General features: G+C 36.4%; 1 protein-coding gene across 3 annotated transcripts in view; it reads left to right on the top strand.

The window, feature by feature from the left end:
- The window catches only part of NECAB1 (N-terminal EF-hand calcium binding protein 1), a 172,977-nt gene that overhangs the window by 33,992 nt on the left and 113,439 nt on the right, over positions 1-25,546 (top strand). For all 3 annotated transcript variants that reach the window (XM_014728038.3, XM_023648668.2, XM_023648669.2), the window contains exon 3: positions 1,187-1,295. In XM_014728038.3, coding sequence (XP_014583524.1) covers positions 1,187-1,295 — 109 coding nt within the window. The remainder of the gene's footprint in view (positions 1-1,186; positions 1,296-25,546) is intronic.

Consider the following 25,546-nt stretch of genomic DNA (forward strand, 5'->3'; position numbering starts at 1 on the left):
GTCTACCGACCCCTCCATGCCACTGTGAGATTCTGATTCTCTGGCCCAAGAATCTGAATTTTAACAGTTCTCCAGGTGGTCTATGGGCCATCTTTTGAGGGAAAAAATTGCTCTAAATGAACCTTGAAGATCCAGTCACATTAAATTACTTTCTACTCAAAGACAAATTTTACTTTGTTCAGTACAGTAGGACCACACTTAGGAGTTTTGTGACACTGGGCAACTTTCTCCTTAGACCTCAATTGCGTCTTTGTAAATGGAGAGAATAATTTCACCCCTTGCAGTCATTTGGCCTCTTACGTGAGGTAACTGACAAGGCAGCTCCTTGCAAGGAGAGAAGGTGCTTTCCTCTCACTTCATGTCTATTCCCTCCCTTAGATTCTCTGCTACTGTGTCTTGTACAAATCTTTTACTTTCATCTATTATTAATGTGTTTCTTCCATCTCTACATATCTAGAATTTACCTGTTGTTCAAAGTCAGGTACAAAAGTCACTAAAACTCTTCATGTCCCCTAATGAAAGGATCTTTTATTACCCCAATTCTCATACATTCCATATTGTGTCTGTCATTGCACTTACTGTGTTTTACTGTGTAACATACTTATACGTATGTCTGCACATCTTATGTCTTTTATTAGACTCCCTCATTGTCTTTCACTTATGTATCTCACAATAAGTGAAATGTGTTTGGCTTAAAAAGTGTTTATTTAATGAGTAAGTAGATGAACACAGCTTGTTGGACTGTAATAATTCTGATATTCACACATTAGCAACTATTCAATCAATATACACTTAGTAAACATACACTATTTATTCTGCAATATGCTGGATCCTGTATATGCAGGCAAAACATCTAAATAATTGTCTCTGTCTTGGTCTTTTATTTGGTATGGCCAGTTAAATTGCTTGTCAAATGTTTGCCATATGAATAAATGAACCAAAAAATACTCCAAACCACGTAGACATAGTTCATCAGGGTGTATATATCTACAGTATGTACTATAAACGTACATTAAATTATTTTTCTTTTTAAACCCTTGAATTATTCTTTATTTTTGAATACATGTGTGTGCATGCACAAATAAACCTGCACAAACATTTGAGCAAGGTTTTAAAAATTAAAAGATAAAACAATGTACAAAGTTGAAATGATGTGCTTCTCTTCTGTTTGTTCTTACCATTTCAGATGACGGAAAATTATCCTTTGAAGAATTCAAAGCATATTTTGCAGATGGTGTTCTGAGCAGGGAAGAATTACATGAGCTCTTCCATACCATCGATACGCATAATACCAAGTGAGAAACTTTTTATCACTGGATTCTGTAAACGAGGTAGAGAGCATGAACAAGTACACACCAATACAGAGAGGGAGGAAAGCTACAGGGCTCATTTTGTAATGCTCATCTATGTTTAATTCTGAGATACCTCCTCTCTAATAATTGAAATGCTCTGAAAAATTGGATATTGAATTGGAAAATAATGCTCTTCTACAGAGACTTCTCCTGAAGTAATTTTAGAGTGTGCAAAATGTAAAACAAAAGCATAGTTTATAAATCTAATTTGTCATTAAGAAGAAAGTAGAATTTTACCTTGTTTCTTAGGTTTCATCTCAGTTTTCTTCATTTAAAAATTGTCCTAAGGCCATTCTTATATTAGTTTAGTGAAATGGGAAATTACAGCAATTATCTGGACAATTCAGATGTGTTGAACTCCAAAATCACTGTGACCTCAGAGATGCAGGTAATGCAGGACGCAGAATTTTCTCTGAATAATCAATGTATACATTTATCTATCTACTTTATTTATTTTACTTATATGGATCTCTCCTTTGCATTAGTATAGCATTTATAAAGTTTCTATTAATGTTCTCATTACATTTAAAAGTATAAAATAGTGAGGAATTTAGGATATAGAACAACAGAAATGTGCTGCTTGATTTGAGTAATTGAACCAAAACACATTATTTGTGATGGTTGTGATTACAAAATTCCAATGTCGAAATGCACCATTTCAACCATGCCTTGAGACCCATCAGCAAGTCTTCTGCTTGAACAGTCACTGTCTTCCTTTAGGCAAAGTGTTGAGATGGTTCCAGGCAGTGAGCTAGCATGCCAAGAAAATGCTCTGGTGCTATATCTGTGCACAGACATTTGCTTGCAGCAGACTGATACAAAAAATTAAAGATTAAATTCACTTTACTCAAGCAACTGAATATTTTTAAAACAACCAGTTTATAAATTTCTTGATTTCTGTTGGGGTTTCAAATTCCCTATGAAATGGCTTAACGTTTTTGTTGTCAGAAACAGTATCAGCAGATAACTGTATCAGAAATTCCGTTCTGTCCAACAAATCTAAGAATATCAAGTTCCCAGTAGGTACTGGTGGTGGAACATGTAACCAGCCTGTAGTTTAGTGGAGCAATAGACTCATTAACTGGTCTTTCAAAATAATATCATAAATGCTGTGATTGAGGTTTTTCGGGGCATTTTAGGATGACAAAGGGGAAAATTTTAGCCCTATTAGGTAGGCTCAGGGAATATTCCTAAGATTAGGTAGCCAGGAACTGAGTCTTTATGGGAGAGTAGAAATTGGTTAGGTAAAGAAAGAGTAGGGGAATATTCCAATCAGAGGGGAAAGCATAAGAAAAGACCCAGAAGCATAAAGTGAATGGGAGCGACAGATATTTTCTTATTACCAAATGACAATTGTAAGGCTGAGTGTAGGAATAGAAGAATCTGGAGAGGAAAGAATGGGCCAGACAAGAAGGAATTTGCATTATGAGACTGCAAAAGTCTTCAACTTAACTTATAGGCCAGGGAAAGCCACGGAATAAGTTACGCCAGGTAGCAACATCTTTGTGGGTCATCGTGGCTGTACTCAAGGATAGGCTTAAGGGGGTAAAGGTGGAGGAAGACTACAGATGTTAGCTGAATCCTTAATTACTGCTAGGGAATAATGTTTATGCATGGAAGAAAGAAAGCCATGTTGTACCATTCTGAGAAATGATACTTGAGTGAAACAAAGAGCAGAGGCTCCCTTTGTGGCTCAGATGTTGGAAGTTGAGATGCTGATATTCCACCATGTATGTTGATTATTCTTTCCTCTTCACATTTGTTATTAAAGTTTTAACAATATCCAGGTTTGGAACGATTATTGATTGTCATAGTTCCAGAATTAGGTGTCATGGAGGTTTTTCAATACATATTTACTTATATTAATGAAAAGTAAAGTTTTCAGTAAACCTTATTGGCCTGATTTTGCTACTTTATTTATATATTTATTAGTTGGAATTACTTGGAAAAGCATTAAGATTACATTAAGTGCTAAAGAAGTATATATAATGGTTTATACAGTGAGTTTAAAGGAATAATTATTACTACTAGTTACTCTCATATATACATAAGTAACAACAAGAGGTGTTTACTGATCATAATGGTATTCAACTTAATTTGGAGCTAAAGTATGTTAGATATTGACTTCTGAATTATATCCATGAAATTCCTTTTAAAAAGACCCCGGATGCCAGTGTTGGGCTTTGATCTTTTAAGGAGATTAATTCAAACATTGGCGCCAAAGTTTCAGAGCTGTACTTCAAGCAAGTGATAACTTTTATCTTTGCACTATCCAAGTTTTAATTATTTTAGTGATTGTACTGTATATGCTATATATCTTTCCCTTTCACATGCCTTCAAAGGAAATATGTTCTCATATGGTCAACATCCACAACCACTCTAATTTGATCAAGGGTACAGCATGGCCTGAAGGAGCCAGTTCATACATAGATTGGACCAAGTCAGTCAGACTCATTGTCTCATGTTTATGGGGAACCGTGAGAGTCAGAAACCACGAATGTTTGCTGCTGAGGCCCCTAGGACTGCCTGGCTCCTGCTCTTCCTGGTATCCGGAGGTTTAGCTTTTATTTTGGAGTCCATTAAATCATGATCTACTTAATACACTACCTTTGCTTAAGTTTATTGAGCAGGATTCTCTTCAATGCAAAAGTGTGTTCTAAGACAGTATTACCTTACCTCATCCCTGCCATGTGTGGAAATCCGGGTATCTTTGCTATAAACATTATATTTTGCCATGTTTGAAAAGTGACATAAAAACTGAAAATATTTGGAAAGAAAGAAGGAAAATACTGCGAGCGTATCTTGCTAATTAAATTTTTCCCTTTTGTCTATTAAAGAATATTCTTAAAATATTTTGCTTATCATGAGAAGTAAATATTATTTAGGAACATAATTATAGCTGTGCCTATATTATAACATAATTAAGGCATTTTAAATATCAAAATTAAGTAAACTATTCCTTGTAAAGTGACATCAAAAAAACCTTCAAGTAAACCTACAGATTTTCAGAAATCATGTTTTTATAGGTAGATTTTTAAATGAACAAACTATAAACATGGAACTGTGCATGCCTAAAAAATGTTTTGACAAATAAAAAATATATGTTGCCACTTCCACATGTATTTAGGTAGCAGTCTTAATTTCCAAATCCAACTCTTCTGTTTGTTTTTTCTATCGTTTCATTTATTCATTTCTTTGCTCTTTCAATTAAAAAAATCAATATATTCATTTGAGAAATTATGTTAACAGCGTTTCACTGCACTGTTTAGTAAGCCCTGGAGCCACTTAGATCTTTTCGATCAAATTTTCTCTGATGGATGCAAGTAAACTATAACAAACAAACAGAAGAACAAACTCCAAATGCAAAAACAAACCCAAATACATGCAACCTCATAAGAACTCACATATTTGAGACTGTGCAAGGATTTCTGGATATGAATATTACCAAGGTTGGAAGTATTTCAGCTCTGAGCCATAGAGAACATTTTTAGTGTATTTCAAAACTGAACATCAACCACATGTCTCTGTATATTGTCTAGGGAGTTGTGGTCATCCTTCTGGCCTGGCCGGGTACATGCTTAAGCCCCAAACTCAGTATAATCTCATTCTAATGAGAAGTCCGTGAATCATCTTAATTGTTTGATTAGAATTTCAAGATAATGAATGCTTTGCTGGGAATTACATTCCTAATCTATATGGCCTGAAGATTTCATTCAGAACAGAGACTTTAGGAATGAAAAGAACCCTGAACGAAATAGAAGAAATTTGGAGGCATCAGAAGTCCAACTTTCCATCACCTTTTTTTAAAAAAATATTTTTTAAATTGATAGTTCTTTTCCATTATCTTAGGATAATTGGAAAACTTTCATGAGTTTTCTTCTCATATAGAATAGAGTAATTGATTGAGTGTGGAACAAAAGACAAGCTTGTTTCTGTGGATGATACCGGAGATATGTGGAAAAGAAGGTCAAAATGTACTTTTTCTCCATGTGGTCCTGCCAGCTCTTTGTATCTTTAGGGACTGCCATAAACTTACGCAGACTTAGTGAGTAACGTCTGATGTTTTTCCCTTAGTCTTTCTCCATAATCTCCCACCTAACTTAGATACTCTGGGCAGTTCTCCCATACTGCATTATCCTTATTTCTTGAGAATTTAAAAACTAGAAAAAACTATGTACATGCCTAAGAAAAACACTACCTGATTGTACCTTATACAGGTGTACTGTTTTGCCACATTTTTAGAGACTGAAAACAGAAGTCTTAAATCTTACTAGGACTCAATTCTAATCTATAACCAGGTCTCCAGTTATTGATTCCATTTGGCCTTTAGAACTAACCTGTGGCTATTGAATTTCCTTATTATTCATTCATTTTTTAGATGTGCCTTTCACTTCAATAATTTCTGAAACCCATTTACTTTCTTTGAGCATTTTTAGCTCATGAAGATATGGAGATTTCCTGAGAGTTACTTTTAAAATTCTTTTCTTTCCTGTGAAGGCATTTGATTAGCCCCACCACCATTTTCTCCTGAGTCATGCCACGCCGCAATTTGCTGTGTTGATTGGGGCTGAGGATTCCTCCCTGGAGGAAGAGCAGGGAATCAACAAAGTCTACTTTATAATTAAGAAGATTAGCGTAGTTTGGGGGACTCATAGATAATTTTAAGGAGAGTTTTTTAAGTGACATGGAAATGATTTCTCCTTAGTTTTAATTTCTGGGAAAAAAAATAGTTCAAATTTTCTCTAACAAAGGTGGTAGAAGAGCCAAATTTTGTGTCAAGGCAGTATATATATAATTTCTTAAAACATTTAATTTCTAAAAGAAATACTTAATTTTTAATTGAACAGGGAAATACATTTATTGAATGACTATGTGCCAGGCATGCACTTGCATCATTTTATTTAATTGTTATAAAAGCCAAATGAAAACGTATTATGCTTCACCGCCTACAGTTAAGGAATCTGATACAGAAAGTTAAGTAACTTGCCCAAGCTTACACAGCTAGTGTGAATAAGGGCTGGGATTATCTCAGGGCTACCTGAAAATAAAACTCGAACTCTTTCTATTGTCATTTCACCTCAGTAAATTTTCATATTTTTAGCTATTTCTTTTGTATATCAGCAATCAAAGTATTCCAAAGCTAGTTTTTAAAATCACTTTCTGGTGTTTTACTCTTCATGAAAAGGTGGCTAATTCTCTTTAGCAGTAGAATATATTTGGTTGTACAGTATAGAGGTAATTGCTTTACTTGCTGCCTTTCTCTCTTCTCTTTTGTATCTATTATGTAGAATTTTTACAGTGTGGGAGTTGCTACAAAATAGAAATGGTGTTCTTTTTCTCTGTGGACATTGTTTCCATTCTTTGCACATTTCCCTTCCCTCCATCCTATCTTTATATCTAGAATTCATCTTCTACTTTTGGACTTAGACTCCTTACCGCCCCCGGTTCCATCACTTTTCATTTGCCTTAGTTTCTCCATTGTTCTTCAGATCACTCACAGAGTTTTACTGTTTCCTTTATTCATTTGTATTAAAGGCCTTTCTTTCAAACTTTTTCAGGTATTTTATGTTTTTAATCTAATCTAAAGAATTATTCTCTGGTTGTCATATCTTCTTCCCAATAAAGAGCCTTTATTTCTCTTTTACTCTTTTTTTTTTTAAAGATTTTTTTTCCCTTTTTCTCCCCAAAGCCCCCCGGTACATAGTTGTATATCTTAGCTGTGGGTACTTCTAGTTGTGGCATGGGGGGCGCCGCCTCAGCGTGGCCTGATGAGCGGTGCCATGTCGGCGCCCAGGTTTGGAACCCACGAAACACTGGGCAGCCACAGTGGAGCGCACGAGCTTAACTTCTTGGCCACAGGTCCGGCCCCTATTTCTCTTTTACTCTTAATTAAACTCTCTCTTCCCAGCAGTCATGAGACACTTGATAACGGTGAAGCAAAACTGATTACTACTTAAAGCAAAAATTGAGGAAGCTAGGTGAATTATTTATTCATTTAAATGCTATGTTCTTTATTACCTCACCAATATCCACCAAGTGGATGAAATCAAATCAGCAAAATGCTAACCCCAATCTTTTTAAAGTACATGATGCTCACTTCTTAGACAATTTCCTCTCTCTTATCTCCCTTGTCTAATGCACCAACAAATTCTGTCCTTTCTTCCCCCAATTTATTTATCCCATGACTCTATCTCATTCTCTTTTTCATTACCACCACTACCTAAGTACCAGCTTTCTGTCTTTTACAACTACATTATTTTCAGAAATGGTCAGCATGATGAAACAGTTACAATTGTTTTTCTCTATGTCACCTCAAGATTTCGGAATTCTTGAAATAAATGTAGATTACAAATAACTTGAAAGTCATTGCGTACTTTTGAAATGACTGTTTTTCAAAAGCAATTTCTTTAGGGAAATATTTTCCCTCCACAATAAAAATGGTATAAATAACATATGCTTATTGTAAAAATAATTCAAACAATATAGGAATTACAAGAAAATGCATAAAAACACCTGAAGTTCCACCACCTTAGATAACTACTAGTCACATTTGGTTAACATACTTCTAATGTGTGCATTCTTTTTTAATCACAGAGAACTATTTTCTTTTGGTTTTCTTCTCCTCTCCCACCATCCACCTTTATTCCGTTTCCCATAACCAATCTTTACCAGCACCTAAAGTATAGTCTTCTGTATCTTTTTTCCATGCTTATATAATCATATACACTTCCATGTGTCTCATGAAATCCTTCTCTGAACTTCCTTATTAGGTTAAATTTCTCATTTTGTATTCTCATTGAAATATGTATCTCTTCTCCACAGCACTTATATCAGCTACAATTTTTTACTTGTTTTGTGTTTATTTGATGAATGTTCACCTCTCCTGGTCTAAACTCCATGAAGGCCCACGTCATGACTGTTTTGTTTTCCATTGATTCCCAGGACCCAGCACAGTGCATAGCACATACTGTGAGCTCAATGAGAAGGGATAGATCCCTTCTTCCCCGTACCTCTCACTATGCACTTGCCTGAATAGCCCTACCCCTCCTCTCAGCATAGTAAAGTTTTCCAGGCATCAAGGTCCACTTGACTCCATAAAAAGTAATGCTGCAATGTGGAAAGAACTCAGGAACTGGTCAAGGTTGTATTTCAATTCCTCCACTATCTAGCAATGAGCACTGTGGGTGGTCATTGTTCTTTATGGAACTTTTTTAATTTCATTGGCTATAAAATGGAGCCAACATAAAAACCCACTTTGCAAAGTTTAGCAATAATATATAAACACCTGCCACAAAATAATAATAATGATGATTATTATTAAGGTGTATTCACTAACCTCTCCTTTTTTCCTGATCTTCTTTCCCTAAATTTCTATAATTACAGTTTATGCTTTCATAAGGTACTACTTAATTATGTAGTATCATCTGTTATTTTTCCTAATTGTTTCATTAGCATGTTAATCTTGTCTCCAAATCTGATAAACTCCTTTGAAGCAAGGACATTGTTCTCCACTACTTCCAGCAATTGCTGGAATACATTCAATAGGTACTTGCTTAGTTGACTGATTGTTATAGGCATGGGACATATTGATTAAGTATAAGAATGGCATGCAAATGTACACTTTTAGAATTTGGACCCTGGCTGACTGACCATAGAAAAAGTAATGCCACTGATGGATCCTGTCAAATAAAAAAGGAAAACTGACTCTTTTTGTTGGGAACAGAGTAAATGATAAATCTGGCTTTGGACTCTTAATTAAACAAACTTTTTAAAGGTTATTTCTGTTCTAAAATAGTTATCTACTCGCGTGAATTAAGAGTCATGAAATGTAACGTTAAGATGTAAATAGGGATTATTTTTTAATTTTAACAGACTCAAAATATGTTCAAATTAGGAATTCCACTTTGTCCCAATATATTTCATGAATCTGCATTTATATGTAAAAAAAAAGTTTCCAATGCTTAAAAAGAAGCTCCTACTGCATAGAATATTATATTCCGTTTTCTGATCGTAAAAGGTTTCTTAGTGGGGAAAAAAATAGACTAAATAGCAAGAAGTTTTAGCAGTTGATTCAAACCATAATAGGAAGAAAGCTGAGCATGGGGATTAGTTGAACATTATTGTTCTTGACTCATTCACTAATGGGTTCAACGGTTTAATTTTATTTTTAAGTTTTTCTGGGGATCTTTTTAATCAACTTTAGATTAAAAACAATGATTCAGAATAATTAGAAATCTACCTGTGAAGGGTAGGGTTTTGATCGTTGGCATAAATAATTTTCCCTCCATCTTTCCATTTTCACTGCCATTGAAACTAATAAATATAGACTTTAAATTAATAGATTTAGACTTGAGACTGACACGAGTTTCTTTCTTTCTTCTTTTTGAATTGTGAATAGTTTCCAAGTGAAAATTTAGGTTGTGAAACTTGACAACTGTTATTCCAGTTGAGATTGCAGCTTCCAAGAAATTAGTCATTTATTACCTCCTTATTCATTTATTTATTCATCAAGTGTTTATTAACTATCTACAATGGATACCATGTGCCATGTATTATGCATGAATGAATAAATATTACTTCATATTTCTGGGACATATTGCTGACATATTAATGGATAGAAATTGTTTGCCAAATATCTTATTGGAAGGCTGATTTTTTGCAAAAGTGGTGTCAATGGCTCCTACTTAAGATGATTGGGAAACATGATAAGGAAATCTTGTCTATTAATATTTCCATTTCTATGCCTGTCTTTAACCCAGGATCTTTAAAATAGTTAATTCTTGGTGACAAAAATTCAATTTAACGTGTTTATGTAAATGTTTGAACAACTTATCTTTTAACAAAAATTAGATTGTCTGAAAGTTATTAGTAGGAGACTAAATTTTTATAAATAGTTTCAAAAACCCAGAGACTCCTGGGTTGTGTGTTAATGGAGATCACCTGTCTCACTTTGGCCAAAGTTCACTTCTTTAAGGAAATAATGTAGACAAGGGAAATGAAATCCCATTACTTGAGAAATAATTGATTGGAACCCCTCGTGTGGACTCATCAAGAATTGAATAGAGAGAATTACCATTTGACCTTTATTTCAAAAGTGTAAGTGAAAATAATAGAATTGTGTGTACACTCTCTGGGCCCCTGTCTCTGGTTTTTTTGGTCTCTCTCAGTCTTTTCCTCTCACTCTCTTGCTCTGATCCATCTTCAGACTTGATGTTGAAAACTTGTGTCTGTACTAGACTGACTTAAATTAGAATGGATTGTTAGAAGTCTCCAGTCTTTGAATCTTTGTTTTGCTATTTATTCTAATTCTCTTTGCATTTCTACTGTATTTTGAAATCTCAATCCCAGATTTGGCCTTTATCTTTTACATTTCAAACTTTCTTTATTGTCCATGGAGCTAATTGTGCCTATGTCTTGGCTGGTTCATGAAAACCCAAAGGGATTTTGTCTTTAATATAGAGTATATTCAGAGTGACATATTCCAATGAAAAGATCATGGTATGTTTTCTATTTACTTTTGTTTAATGTATGAAAAAATTATTATCCTCACTGTATTTGATTAGAACTATTCTCTAGAGTGAAGAAAATAACCTAGATTTCAAATCCCATGACAGAAATCCCCCTTTCATGGTCATAGACTATACAGGAAATTTCTGTCTTTAATTTATTATTTAAAGTCTTTGGCACAAAGTTTCTTAACCTGGGTAACATGAATCCCTAGAGATTAACATATAATGTTACAGATATTGCATATTTTTATTTTGGGGAAAGGGAGGAAGGATGGTTGATATATCATATCAGATGTTCAATGTTCTGTACTAAAACAGCAGAGCCACTACATGAGACTCACCTTTTCTCTTAACTTCTAAATCAAGTAAGTCACCAGCCCTTTATGAATAATTTTATATCAACCACATATATGTATATGGCAAAAAAGAGTTTAAATATTGTCAGAGGCTACCACAAAAACCCATTGAAGTTTCTTGGGAATTTCAGGGAGAGTTTCCTGGAGATTAGGGAGAGAAGGAGGCTATTAAGGTTGAACTCTGAAGTCACCCTGTGCCCAAGATTCTGTCTTGCCCATACAAACTGAGTTTGCCATTCTTTCAACAAAAAGTTACTGAGTGTTTTCTATGTGCAAGATATTGTCCTAAGTACTGAGGATATTGTGGTGAATAAAGGATTTATAGTTTAGTAGAGAAAGCAGAAAAGTAATAACTTGATTACAGGGAAATACAACTTCTTTGGGGTTGGGGTGGGGACTAACCTGGTCTAAGGGTCAATCAAGACCTCTGAGAAGAAGAGACTTTTAAGCTGAGTCATGAGATATGATCAAGAAGAGGTGTGGATATGGGTAGAGACGGAGATGAGAGAAGTTTGCAGCCAAGGAAAATAGCATATGTGGAAGTCATTAGGTGAGAGAGAGTGTGGCATTATTGGAGGAACTAAAAGACATTCATCATGCCTGTAGCATCAAGTTCAAGAGGGTGATAGTGAAAGGGACTAGAGAGGCAAACAGGGGCCCAATTGTGAAAGGCCTCATGAACCAGTTGGGCTCTTGGATTTCTACCCTCAGGTCAGTGCAGAGAATTGAGGGTCTTAAACATGGAAGTGACTGGTTTAGGTTTATGTTTTAGAAAGATAGATCTCCCCAAAATGAAGAGAATTGATGGGAGGTGACAAGTCTTGAGACAGAAAGACCAGTCAAGAGGCTGCTGCAGCTCTCCTTGAAAAAATGTTCATCTGACCATTATTTTGAAAGTCTGTACCTTTAGTCTTTCTGAGTTGGCTTAAATCTTTCTGGTCTGGAAAGATTTTAGGTGACAATTACTCTGATGCTGCAGAGTAATAGTTCTGGTTAACGTTTATTGATCATTCACTATGTGCCAGATCCTGTTTTAAGCACTTTCATTCATTGACTTATTTAATCTTTGCAACAAACCTATGTTTGAGCCCATTTTGCACATGAGGAGACTGAAACACAGAGAGATGGAGTAATTTTCCCAAGTCATACAGAGAATAAGGGATAAAGCTGGGAAGTCTGGCTCTTTATCACTACGCTGTACAGCTTCCTGTTAAATTGATTCTTGTACACTGCCTTGGAGCCTGGTAGAACAGTAATCTTTGTTTTGTTTCTGACAGCCCTGGCCAAGTAAACTTTTCATTGCTTTACTATCTTTAAATATTAAGTGAAGCTAATAATATTTTCTGACAGGAAATTGTGAAAATTCATGAAACAAATGTTAAGAAACAGTTTAGTCTACCAGCCAAGGAAGGTGGTACCTAAATATGTGAAAGTTTGTTTCACTTGGATTAGTAATAATTGTCGGTGTGGAACCACATGAAGCACAAATTCGTTATTTGTTGCTGCCTCCTGTGTTTGGAACAGGGGAAATATGATGGTGACCATGAAGCTTTACCATTTGTTTATTCTCTGCACACTGTCCTAACTCTTCTTTGGGAGATATTGCTGGTATTTGTGGCTAGAGGCACTGCTATCCTCAATCAATAGAAATCTAATCTTTTTTTGAGGAAGATGAGCCCTGAGCTAACATCTGCTGCCAATCCTCCTCTTTTTGCTGAGGAAGACTGGCCCTGAGCTAACATCTGCGCCCATCTTCCTCTACTTTATATGTGGGACACCTGCCACAGCATGGCTTGATAAGCGGTGCGTAGGTCCACATCCAGGATCTGACCCAGTGAACCCCAGGCTGCTGAAGAAGAGCACACAAACTTAACTGCTATGCCACTGGGCCAGTCCAGTAGAAATCTTATATTTCAAAAGGTGTTACCACAGAAGAAAAAAATGGTAGTAATGAGCCTGTCAGTTTAGTGACCCAAATAGTTGAATAAGTTTGATTGGAAAATGTGTGTAGAGATTACCTATCTTGGGCAGAGAGCCCTTTAAGATTAATATCTCTCTTTCTTTAGAGCCCTTGAAGTGTAAACTCCAGTTGACGGGAATTGCTTTTTTCCTAATCACGTCTTAAGGATGCAGTAGTAGCTTGGCAAATGGGTTTTCTTCGAAAAAGAAATTAGCACAGTGTAGAGATAGATGGGGGTCAAAAGGACCTTGACTTTAGTAATGAAAGGAGAATACTGGAAGTACTTAAGCTTCTAAGTATCATCTAAGAAAGGGAGTTAAGATCTGTCATATATGCTGGGGACTCCGCCTCCCTCTCTCTCCTCTTAATGTTTAGTTTCTCAACAATGAAAATGGCCTGGGGACTTGTTTTCAAAGACAGCATGGGAAGGGGGGAACTGAGTAGATTGGGTTTCCTGTCTTGAGAGACAAGAACCTTCCTGATGGATATTGGGGTGATGGAAACTGTGAGAATTAAAGAAAAGTCTTCTGAATCCTGGGAGGAATTACCAGAGGAAAAGGGCCTACAGCGGTAGCTCAGGCCTGAGAAGTAGTTTGGGACACTGAATAATCAGGAGCTCATGCAGTTCTCTAAAAGGGAGAGACTGGGGTATTCCATAAGGTGGGCCACAAGGAGCCTCCTAAAAGGTCCACCCACTTCCGAACTAAAAGGTCAACTTTTGTCCTTAGGCTTGAAGTTACATCCAGTGCAAGTCTAGATGCCTATCAAATAAATGTGATGTTACTTCTTTGTGAGTTTTTTCATTGTTTCTCATCCCTTAAAGACAAGTGCTGGGTAGAAGGGAGGATTAGTTAAGCATTGTAGAAGCTGTCTGCAGAGGAAAATCGTCACTGGGCTCTCAAGGGCCTCGCTGTGTGGGTGGGCTTCTTGGTTGCTGTACCCTGTTTGTTTTATGTAGGCTGGAACAGCTTGTCTGCTAAAGCTCTTTGCTCATCAAATGAGTCCTGGGCTGTCTAGCCCTGCACGGTGCATGATTAGAGCTTTTTAACCATACTCAGAGGCCTTTGCAATGTAGGACCTTTTCTATAACGCCAAAGAGTGCTGAGACAATTCTGCCATTTAAATGGCCAGAGGATTTTTCTTTTGTTGTCTTTCTTGATGGATCTGAGAAGATTAATACACATGTTTTTTATGGTGCGTGCTGTAAGAGTTTTACTAAAGTTGCTAAGGACTTTCAGGGCAGTGTAAATGGTATATGACTCTAAGTGCTAGAAAAGTTGCCTTAGAGATGAGGATAGATGGAAACATGTAAAGTTTACTCCACTGTTTTGTGCCTCTTCCAGAATCATTCCTTTGGTTGAATGGGTGGATAATTACTGGTCTTCTTTTTCCCTTCATATCCAAGAGGATTATAGGTAAACACGTCCCTTAGCAAAAGAAGTAGGGAAGAATCGTTTTATGTTTCCTCCCTCTGTTCTTTTTCTTTAATTTCTAAAGCAGCTATAATTTGAAGGTTCATAAATAGAAAATCTTTAATACTTTCTTATTGTGTAGCAGAGAAGTGAATTTGATGACTTTTCATTGGCTTCATTGTCTGTTGTTAGAGAAAACTGTTACATGCTTACCAACCAGAACAATGAGACATAACTAGGTGAGAAGACCCTATGGATAATTTTGACACTGAACTCTGGGATTCATTTCATTTCGCTTAAACATATTTATCAAGCACTAGCTATGGGCTAGAAACTATACAAAGGCAAAATCTAGCATAATTTTTGGACAGATGTATTTCCTTCTGAGCTGGATGTTTCTGTTCACATTTTTAGATCACTGACAAGGTATGCCAAGAAAAAGAAAAACCTTGCTTCTGCAGGGAACTTCTGGTCTAACGCCTTCATTTTACGTTTGAGGAAACTGAGTTCAAAGAAGATAATTATGACTGACTGAGCCTGGACTAGAACCCATGCTTCCTCAACCCATTTCTCCCTCTTTTTTCTATTCTGTACTGCCTCCTTGCTTATAGGTATAAGCAGACCATGAAACTCAGGTGGATGGGAAATCAGAAGTGTAACTTTTTCTTTCTATAACTTAATTTCTATTTTGAGTGTCCATTCTGCTGGGTGGTGGAAATTTAAATTTCAGTCAATTTAGAGTCATTATCCTCCATTCTTGGGGATTGTGCATAAGTCTAAGGCCTTACCTAGTGCAAAATCTTGAGAGAGGCAGGATATCTGTTCCTTTCTGTGTTCAGCTCTCCATGATGCATCTCCAGTAGTGTCTTCCTTTCCACCTGACCTTTGGTCATTAGTTCAGGCACGTCCCTTGCATTTTCCCTTTTTCTCAACACCCAACCCTTTTCAGGTCTGCCAGCTCCCTGTGCCATGTCTCTGCAGCTCTCAGGTCCTGAGGGTCCCCATAGTGTTCCCAAACCGGTCTCTATGTAGGTAATTCTGTGAAGCTGTCTCAGACATACTGTGCAGATGTATCTGCTGCTCTCATGCCAATCGAGGAGAACACAGTCTTTCTATCTGGAGATGGGTCACAAGACCTTCCTATTGTCAGATCTCAAACTTTTCTAGGGTTCTACCACCAAAAAGCCACCTCTACTACCATTTCCACCTTACAGTCTTGGCCTTGAGGGGAAGACGGGATAAACAACCTTCTAATTGGAAGATAACACCTGAATCTCAGCCCTCTTCACTTTCCTTTTCTCTCTTTTCCTATTCTGCTCTAGGGAATTTCTATCTAGGCTTAGCTCTTACTGAGCGATACTCTTCTAAATATTTTATCTTATCTGGGTCTAGACTTTTGAATTTTCGAAGTCAAGAATCTGACCCCTGGTGTTAGTCAAGGTTCTCCAGAGAAGCAGAACTATTAGGATATGTATATAGACGAAGAAATTTATTTTGAGGACTTGGCTCATGCAGTTATGGAGGCCAGTTTAGTCCAAAATCTGCAGAGTGGGCCAGCAGGCTAGAGACCCAGGAAGAGCTGATGTTGCAGTTGAAATCCAAAGGCCATCTGCTAGAGAATTCTCTCTTGCTTGAGGGAGGTCTGTCTTTTTTCCATTCAGACCTTCAATTGACTGGATAAGGCCCAGCCGCATTATGGAGGGCAATCTATTTTACTCATAGATCACTGATTCAAATGCTCCTCTCATCCAAAAACACTCACAGATAGATCCAGAATAATGTTTGACTACATATCTGGGTACCATGGCCCAGCCAAGTTGACACATAAAATTAACTATCATACCCCTCTCTTGTCTGTGGTCTGCCTTGTCATTGCTTCTCTAAGACCATAACATAGTCAGTAGAAGGAAATAACGGCAGGTGCTGTGGGGGTAGAAGCAGATTGAGAGACTTTGGTCCATATTTTTAAAGTAACTACCATGCATATTATAGTACTTATAGATTTATTTCGGCTGTTATTAATTAGAACTTTTCAATATGCTACTTCATAAGTACATTTGCATCTTTGCAAGTGTTTATCTTTGGTCTTCCAGAAAAATAAAAGTTTCTTGAAAGCACGCATTGGTTCATCTGCCATTGATTACAAATACAAATATTTTTTACAAATAGTCAATTAATAAATCCCATTAATTGAAAAAAAATTTGTTTCTAACCTCAAATATGTGGTTTAACATATGGACTAACATATGGCACTATATGTTTAAGTGAGAACTATGTAATTTTCAAATAATGCTTGTCACTAAGAAAACATGATGTATAACTGCTTTCACTTAACTTGATGTATTTTTGTATTTTCTTGAGAGATGAATTTTATTATCTTTATGCAAAATCAAAGGACTCTAGTCTAGTAAAAATTCTAAGCAAAATTTTCCAAAATGAGCAATGGTTTTTGCTGCAAACAGCAGAGTGGTTTTTCTTCTTTGACTGTCATCCTTGTTCTTAATTTTTAAAGTAGATTTTCTCTGAGTGATTTTTGAAAGCCAGAAAAGTAATGCTTACATCTTCCTTTGAATTTCTGGGAGGCCACAGGGTTTTCTAGAATGAAGTACCACCTGGTACATCCTAAATTCTGTGAAGCAGAAATCAAGCTGGGCTAAGTGAACAAAAAGTGGCATATCCTTAATTGCCACAAAATAATGCCTAATTACTTTCATGCCAGCTTTAATGACATACTGAACATAGAAGATGGCATTTGATTTTAATGTGACTTACATAAAGTAACCTTTCAGAACTGGAATGACTCCACTCATTTTGCAACCTGCATTTTAATAGGTATCCTTTGGGTATGCATGCTATCAATATGGCTGACCACATTTTGGTCACTGATATCTAATGCTTTCCTAAGCTTGTTATTATAACAAAATAGCTTTTGGGTTAACATTAAAATTGCAGGAGGAATTATTTTACTCTGTGCTCTTGATACCTCAAAAAGAAAGAAAATAGACATTTTATTGTCATCAAAATGGAAACTGCAGTTATTACATCATAATAGATTTAATCTGTGAACTTGCTTGATCTCTAGATGCAACTATGATAGTTCTAGAAACTTCAAAAAAACTACCTCAATAAATGTTTTAGAGTGTTCTTATTGTAAGAGACTAGCTAGGACTGGTCTTTGGCGTTTTATAGCAAAAGATTTAGTTTTAAGTACCTTCAATAATGAGAATGGATTAATTAAAAAATCAGATATTTTTTCATTTTATGCTATTTTCTATTCATTTATTCTATGATTATTTATTGAGTGCTTACTATATGCCAAACTGTCTAGACTAGAATCGACCTATAGTTTAAAAGAACAGACTAATTTAGATTGCTATTTCTAGCATTTGTTATTTTTATGGCAGAAGATTAAAAGATTTTATTTAAAAATTTTCCAGTATTATTTATTTTTTAATAAAACTATTAACAAAATATCATAGTTGATTATTGTATGTAGTTATAATTTCCATTTTTGTAATAAAATTATTTGCTTTTGTACTTGAACTCTCCAAAGCAGAAAGAGAATAATTCCATATAACCTGTCAAGCAGAGTAGTAGCCAATTAACTCCAAATCATTTAAATTTCCTCTTCTAGTTGTCAGAAAGGAATGGAGAGAGGAAGATCAGAAATGGAGATGTGCAAAGAGAAATTAGAGGTATAAAAGAAAAGTAAATAAAGTGGGGAAGGAAAAGAGAATTACATGTTTGATTTTAAGGTCCATTTTCTCGAATGCAAAAATAACTCAATGTGATTTATGAAGTTGCCCTGGAAGAGAAAAAATTATCTTCTCTGATAGGAATGCCCCTTGATATTCACTTCAATAACTCAAAAATGGCTGTTCGCACAAACCAGCACATTTCCCCAAAGCATGTTGTGTATAGAATCAGTGAAATTAATGGAAAATGGAAAGAAGATTTAGGCTTGAAGAGATCTGGAGCAATGTCAGAGAGGCCTGGGGAACCAGGGTTCTAGAACAGATAGTGCACCCTGGAGAGAAGGGAAAGATGAATTATGTAAAGATTATTTGTCGTCAGTATGGACAGCTGATAAATATGTAACACGTGATACAGAAACACTGTAAAAATTACAAAGTCTGCTTTATGGAACAGCACAGAGGAAAGATCACTAAACTAGGAAAGAGGAGATCTAGAGTTTTGGTACTTTGTCTATATCTTATTACTGGAGTTCAAGTCTATTTCCATTGAAATTATTAAATTCCCATTTGGTTTTTAATTGTGTTTATTTCTTAACTTCCCAGTTCACAGGATCCAGTGTCACCTTCAGTAAAATGAGTTAAAATGAATTAGTATACTTTTGTTGTTGTTGTTATTAGTTTTGTTGCAGGGGGAGGGAGGGCTTTTGCAGAAATGCATCAGTAAGTCTCTCTCTGATAGCCTACATGCTTACTCATTGTGGGGAAATACCTGATTTCACCTTATGTGCATGTCTGTCAGGAAGAGTGCAAGCTACTATTTGCCAAATTCCTACTTTGTGCAAAGCACTGTTCTAAACATTTTAAGCTGTTACCTACTTTTAAATTACCACCATCTATCAAGGTCCTAAAAAATCAGTAATTTACCCAAGCTCACATAGCTTGCAATGATAGATCAGGGAATCAAACCAGAACTTTGTGGCTTCACAGTTTGAATTTTCTCATCATAACATGTTTTCTTGCCCATCTCTAATTTGGCTGCACCCATTTTAAATAGAAGAAACTAAGGTTTGAGAATGATTGAGCAATGTACCTAAGCCATGCTCTTTTATTTATAGCAAGTCACTGGTATTTCTTAGAGTATTTGTTTTTTAGCTGTTTAGGGGAGGGGATACAAGATTAAAATTCATACTCAATTTTGTCTTTTCAATTTCATTTTTATTGAAAGACAGGAAACTAGTTTTATTCACCCAATTAAAACAACACTTACAATTTTTTCTAATGATAAGCATATATTTAATATATCATTTCTTTGCCTGTCAAATTTGCAATAATTCTGAAATAAAGATAGTACTATTTGAAGCTGAGAAAAACATAGTTGTTAACACACAAAAATGTTCCCAGAGAAATCATCTCCCCTGAAGCCAGACTCCCACAGCAAAATGCTTACACGAGGAACCTTAGAGAGTGCTATGAAGGCAGGACTCTGCATGTGCTCTATGATTGCACCTGGTAAAGTACATTTGGTGGTACCCTCAAGTCAAGGATGCTGACTCAGAGAGACCGTATCACTATGTATATTATACCTGTCCAAGCTTCTTTCACTTATTATTCCTGTTGGGGTTTTCTCTGCTGTTTCTACTGCCACACCCAGAAACAGCATCATCTGACCTATCCAAGCTGTAGCAGAATACATGGAGAAAACTCCTTAGCAATAATGGCTAACAGGAAGTCACTAATAATTACATGGAGGTCGCCTGTGTCATTTCTAAGCCTTGGTTGTGATGTGTATAATTTATTATCTGTGCACATGTATGTTTGTTATTTAAAGTAACAGTAAGAGTTAATATTTATTGAGTGCTTACTCGTTGCCTGACACTGTCAAATGTTTCAAGATTTATCTCCTTTAATCCTCAGAACAACTGTAAGGCTAAATTTACCGTTATCTTCACTTTATAATTAAGGAAACTGAGCCTCAGAGCAGTTAAGGAACTTGGCTAAGATTGTGCAGCTAGAAAGTGTGAAAGTTTGCTTCAAATCCAATCAGTCTGAATCGGGAGGGTTCAGTTAGCCACCTGCCAGTGGTTCTCAACTTTGCCTGCATATTAGAATCACCTGGGAGCCTTCTAAAGCATCCCTAGGCCAAGACTGTACCTAAGACCAATTAAGGAAGACCTCGGGGGCAGGGGCTTGGCATCAGTATTTTTTGAGCTTTCTAGGTGATTCTAATGGACATCCAAGGTTGAGAGTCCCTGCACAATGACCCACTACTATTCTTGGTGCATCCTTAACTCCTGGGAGGCACTACTATTTAAGAGGTATTCATAGAACACTGAAAATGATATCAGTAAGTTAAGAAATTGATTACCCATGTGCTCAAGAATTTACCAATCTAGGAGGGAGATGACACATGTATTACATTTTTCAACTAAATAGCAATAATAGGCAGTGCCAAATTGGTTGGAGAGAAGTAGAACCTAGTATTTTAAGGATAGGTTTAGGAGGTTCTCAAAATACCAAATTATTGTGTATATATTATATATATATGTTATATATAATACTACTATATATGATATATATTACAATTATATGGTAATGCTATAATATATATTAGTGTATATATATTATATATATATAAGTAGTTTCTGGGTGGATAAATGGATAGAGATGATTTGTAGTTTAATCAAATTCTCAATAGGATCAGTGATGCAGAAAAGGTTAAGAATCATAGCTGAGGGTTTAGAGGAGTGAAAGTTGAAGATGGGCTGGAGTGGTCCAAAACAGCATTGTGAAGAAGATGGAACACACAGGGCATTGAAGGGGCTCAATGTGACAATATGAGAGGAAAGAAGGAGGGAGTCTTTCCAGATCCAGGGAAGGGAAGGAGCAAAGTTATGGAGGTAGGAATATGTCTGCTCTGCAAGAGTAGTGTGAGATATATTTCGCCTTAGGGATCTTTGTAAGAATTTTTTTTTAACACCAGGAATGATTTTTTTTTCTTCCTTTCAGGTCTCACATTAATTAATAGATTCCCTTTATAAGACTGTGAGTGAAAGGTTCAGAACTCTAAGAAGATGCCATCTGGATGTCAGTCCGAAGGGGCTCCTACAAATCCCTTTATTTTCTATTCAAGCTAACATTCAGTAAACATCAGATATTACCCCCATGTGGCTCCTCAGATTTCTGTGATGACAAAGTCTCTGTCGGAGCTATTTCCGTGTCCAAGGAGAATTGAAGACACTCCCCACAATGTCCCCTTCTCTGATCTTAGGTGGGCCAGTCAAGGGGAGGTTCATCCACAGGCAAGCTGTGTGAACAGGAACTTTTCTCCTTCGAGGTAACCCAATGTGACTGGCAGTCATGACATACAATTCTACCTTTCCCTTCCTCATTAGAGCTTCTGGCAAAGAAGCAAGCATGCAAAATTTTCCTGACGTAGGGTGAGATATAAAGACTAAAGAGCATCTCATGCGTTTATTCTCTTTCCTTTTTCATTCGTATAAGTCATCACTTAGAAAGAGAATGGGCTAGGCCTTGCTATATTATCCTTTCTAATAAAAGGTAATCAATTCCATATGTTTAAGGGTAAAGGAAATGCTCTCACATGGAGATGACTAGGAACACCCCCACGCTTTTGGTCTACTGAAGCATAATTATCTAAGTGTCCCTTGGAATGAGAGCTACCACTTTGGGGGATACTAATTATGTATCAGGCACTGGGGTACAGGCATTACATATATTAGGTTATTCAGTGTTCACAAACAATCCTTTGAGAAATGTGTATAGTCATGTATTGCTTAGCAATGGGAATATGTTCTGAGAAATGTGTCATTAGGCAATTTTGTCGTTGTGCAAATGTTATAGAGTACACTTACGCAAACCTAGGTGGTATAGCCTACTACACACCTAGCCTATATGGCACTAATCTTACGGGACTACCATTGTTTATGCTGTCTGTCATTGACCAAAACATTGTTATGCGACACGTGATTGTAATTATTATTAGCCAAAATTTACATATGAGGGAATTGTAGCTTAGAAATGTCAGTAATTTTCCCAAAGTTGCACATCTAGTAAGTGGTGGAGCTGGGCACACATTCAGATCTTCTGATTCTCAGCCACTCTAGGATATCACCTCACAGAATGACCTCACAGAATGCTTCCGGATTGGAAACATGAGACTAGTACATTGAGAAAGGGAGGTCATCTGATAGCAATGAATCGGAAAGGGAGTTGCCTGGGCTTAGGAGGAGTAGAAAGAAGCAAACACAATGATGTGGTACTTCTTTCCATATGAATTACCTCTCTTAGTTTGGAGGTAGCCTGTCTTAACAGTTATACTCATTGAGTAGGGACTCTATAAATAAATTATAGTACATTCATTAGGTAGAAAATTATATAGCTATAAACAAGAATGAGACTATATATGTGAATAAAGAAAGATGTTTGAGATATGTTGTCAAGTAATTCAAGCAAGATATAGAATAGCCTGCACATTATGCTACTTTCGGATTAAAAAAGAAAAGTACGAACTTGCTAGTAAATATAAGAATATCCTTGGAAAGACACACTTGAAAATGGAAATAATAGATGTCCCTATTAGAAGTGAACTGTGTGGCTAGTGGTGGGATGGTGAGGTGGGAGCAGACTTTTCACTGCAGGTGCTGTTTTACCTTTTGAATGTTATACCATATGCATACATTATTATCTGCTCACAACAAACACGTATGTTGTCTTTATGATGATGAAGAGGAAATTCTCAGTGGCAACAGTGGTGTTTGAAATAAGCTTGCAAAATTTAGTTTTAGAAATCTTAGTCATTTTAGGAGACATTTTATGAGGCAAACCAGTGAGGCGGCTCGTGTATTGGTCCTAAAGGGGGATATTCAGGCAATTGAAGGAATATATTACTCAGCACATGTATGCAGACTTTTGTATCTGTTTGTTTGAATGTATATGGTTTTCTTTTGAGACTAATTTTTTAAATATGGGATCACTATCCAGCCATCTTTTTGAGTGGCTAAATTAATAAGTGGATTGGAAGGGAGTCTATTGGATATTGGAGGTATAAAATGTATGCAAAATCCAAAATGTTTTTACAAAGTATTTTCCTTACTTCTCCTCCCCCAACTCACATGCCAAATTCAGAACATCAGACACTTGCTAATCTTGCATGAGAAAGTTGCAATCGATACCATGTATCTTTATTCCTTGCAATAACCTCCCTCCTCTTTTACTTATAATCAACATTTTGTATTTTTTTAACTTAATATCTTAGTGCTTAACCTATGCTCTTTTCAATAACATAAATATATGTAAACCCAGGAGAATTGATTTTCTTTTCATGTCCATATCAAGCACTTGAATGGATTTTGGTGGAAACACAATACTGATTTTAAGGGGGGAGGAAAAAAACGAAACATTCGTTTTTTACTCCTAACGCCACCTTCCTCCACTTGTATTGAATAATTTTCTGGAATGTTTCTACTTGCCTTTCTCATACTGTCCCCCTGATGACAAAGATTAAATTCTCAAAGGCAAAGTGATGTTTGAAATAAGCCCACAAGATTGAATTTTAAAAATATTAGTAGAAAGAAAGATCAAGAATTTTCTGAGGCATCCTAGATTCAGAATTATGCATAACAATTTCCCATTGCATAAAAAGAAAGGTATAAACATGCTTCAAACCCATTTTTCCTACTTTTCAAAGTAACCTTTTAATTTCTCTGAGTTCTTTTCAGTTTTTGAAACAATTTAGACATTCCTAGTCATATCAGACTTTCTTAAATTGGGACAATTTTCTGATGCTTTTTGTATGTTTACAAAAATGTGTGTGTGTTTTCTGATGCTTAATTCTTATACATCCATTTTGTGGAAGCCCCTTATTAGTGAAACCATTTTATATGTTGCCAAGACAGACCACTTTATAAAGAAATTTCATTAAGTAGTATATAAGGAAATGGAGAGTATTAATATATTTAATACTTTCTTGACATTATTTGAAAAGTCTTTAAGACTTAGAATCATAGCTGAAATTTGGCTTTTCTAAAAATCCAGTTATTTTAAGAGATAAGACAATAGAGACTTATTTGTGGCAGAATCAGAAGTAGAACCCAGTTTTCATTCCATATTGTTCTTATGTTGCTGATACAAAACATGTTTCTTAGAAATAAATTCTGAAAGTTCAAACAGAAGCATTAAAAACAGTCTACATCATAGCAGCTATGTGTGTTGGCACTCCTCAAAGTGTAGGCCACAGATTGATGCTGGCCCACAAACTGTTGCTTGTCCACACTGAGATAAGAAGAGAACTTGACAGTGTTTAGAAACTTTTATAGCAATTTGACATTGGTACGCATCCAAGCACGTGATCTACTAATTCATTTTTATGTTTTTTTTGAAAACTATCATTCTGGCAGAAACTGGAAATTTAAAAATCTCATCCTTCCCCACAGAGAGTTTGAGAAGCACTGCTCTGGAAAATGTTTATGAGGCTCCTGAAAGAGTTCCAAGTGGAGAAGGAGCTAGATAAGAAACCGCTCTCAGGTGGAGAGAGGGAGGGAAGAGGAGGGAGCGGAGAGGAGTGCTTAAAACCACTCAGCAATAGACATAGCTGAGCAGAGCAGAGCGAAAGACCCAGATTTTATGTCCTGTGTGAAGGGAAGACTAATTTGTCCCTTGGTAGAAAAGAAGTGCTCTCAGTGGTTATGAACTCTCAGCATTTTTTCAGCCATGTGTGTGACAGAAACCCAACTCAAACTAGCTTAAGCAAAGAAAAAAACAAAGAGAGAGAATTTGCTGAGTCACCTAACTGGAGACTCTTGGTGTAAACCTTGTCACAGGGATTCTAGGAACTGGGGCCATCATTCTTATTTATCCATTCATGCTGTCCCACTCCTTACTCTACCCCCCTCACCCTCTCTCCCGTGGTTTCTCTCTCGGGATTGTCCCACTCTTTTCTACCAAAGATGGGATTCTGCCATGTGGTGGGAGAGGGGGAGTGGCTGTAGACAGAGCAAGGCTTATATCATCTTATCTTAGCACTCCAGAGGTAAGAGAGAGCCCTTCTCTTAGAGACTATATAAAACCCCAAGGAAGCACTCTGAATAGCCCCACTGATGCAGTTGCACAATTTGGGGCAATTCATCACAGCCAAGGGGAGGGGAGAGTACTTTCATGCACATGCCTGTGGCCCCATGGATTGGTTGAGGTAGGATGGAAATGGGGTACTGTGATCAACAGCGCTACCAGAAACCCACAGTTGT

This window comes from Equus caballus, chromosome 9 (assembly GCF_041296265.1).
Source record: "Equus caballus isolate H_3958 breed thoroughbred chromosome 9, TB-T2T, whole genome shotgun sequence".
NCBI classification, from domain to species: Eukaryota; Metazoa; Chordata; class Mammalia; order Perissodactyla; family Equidae; genus Equus; species Equus caballus.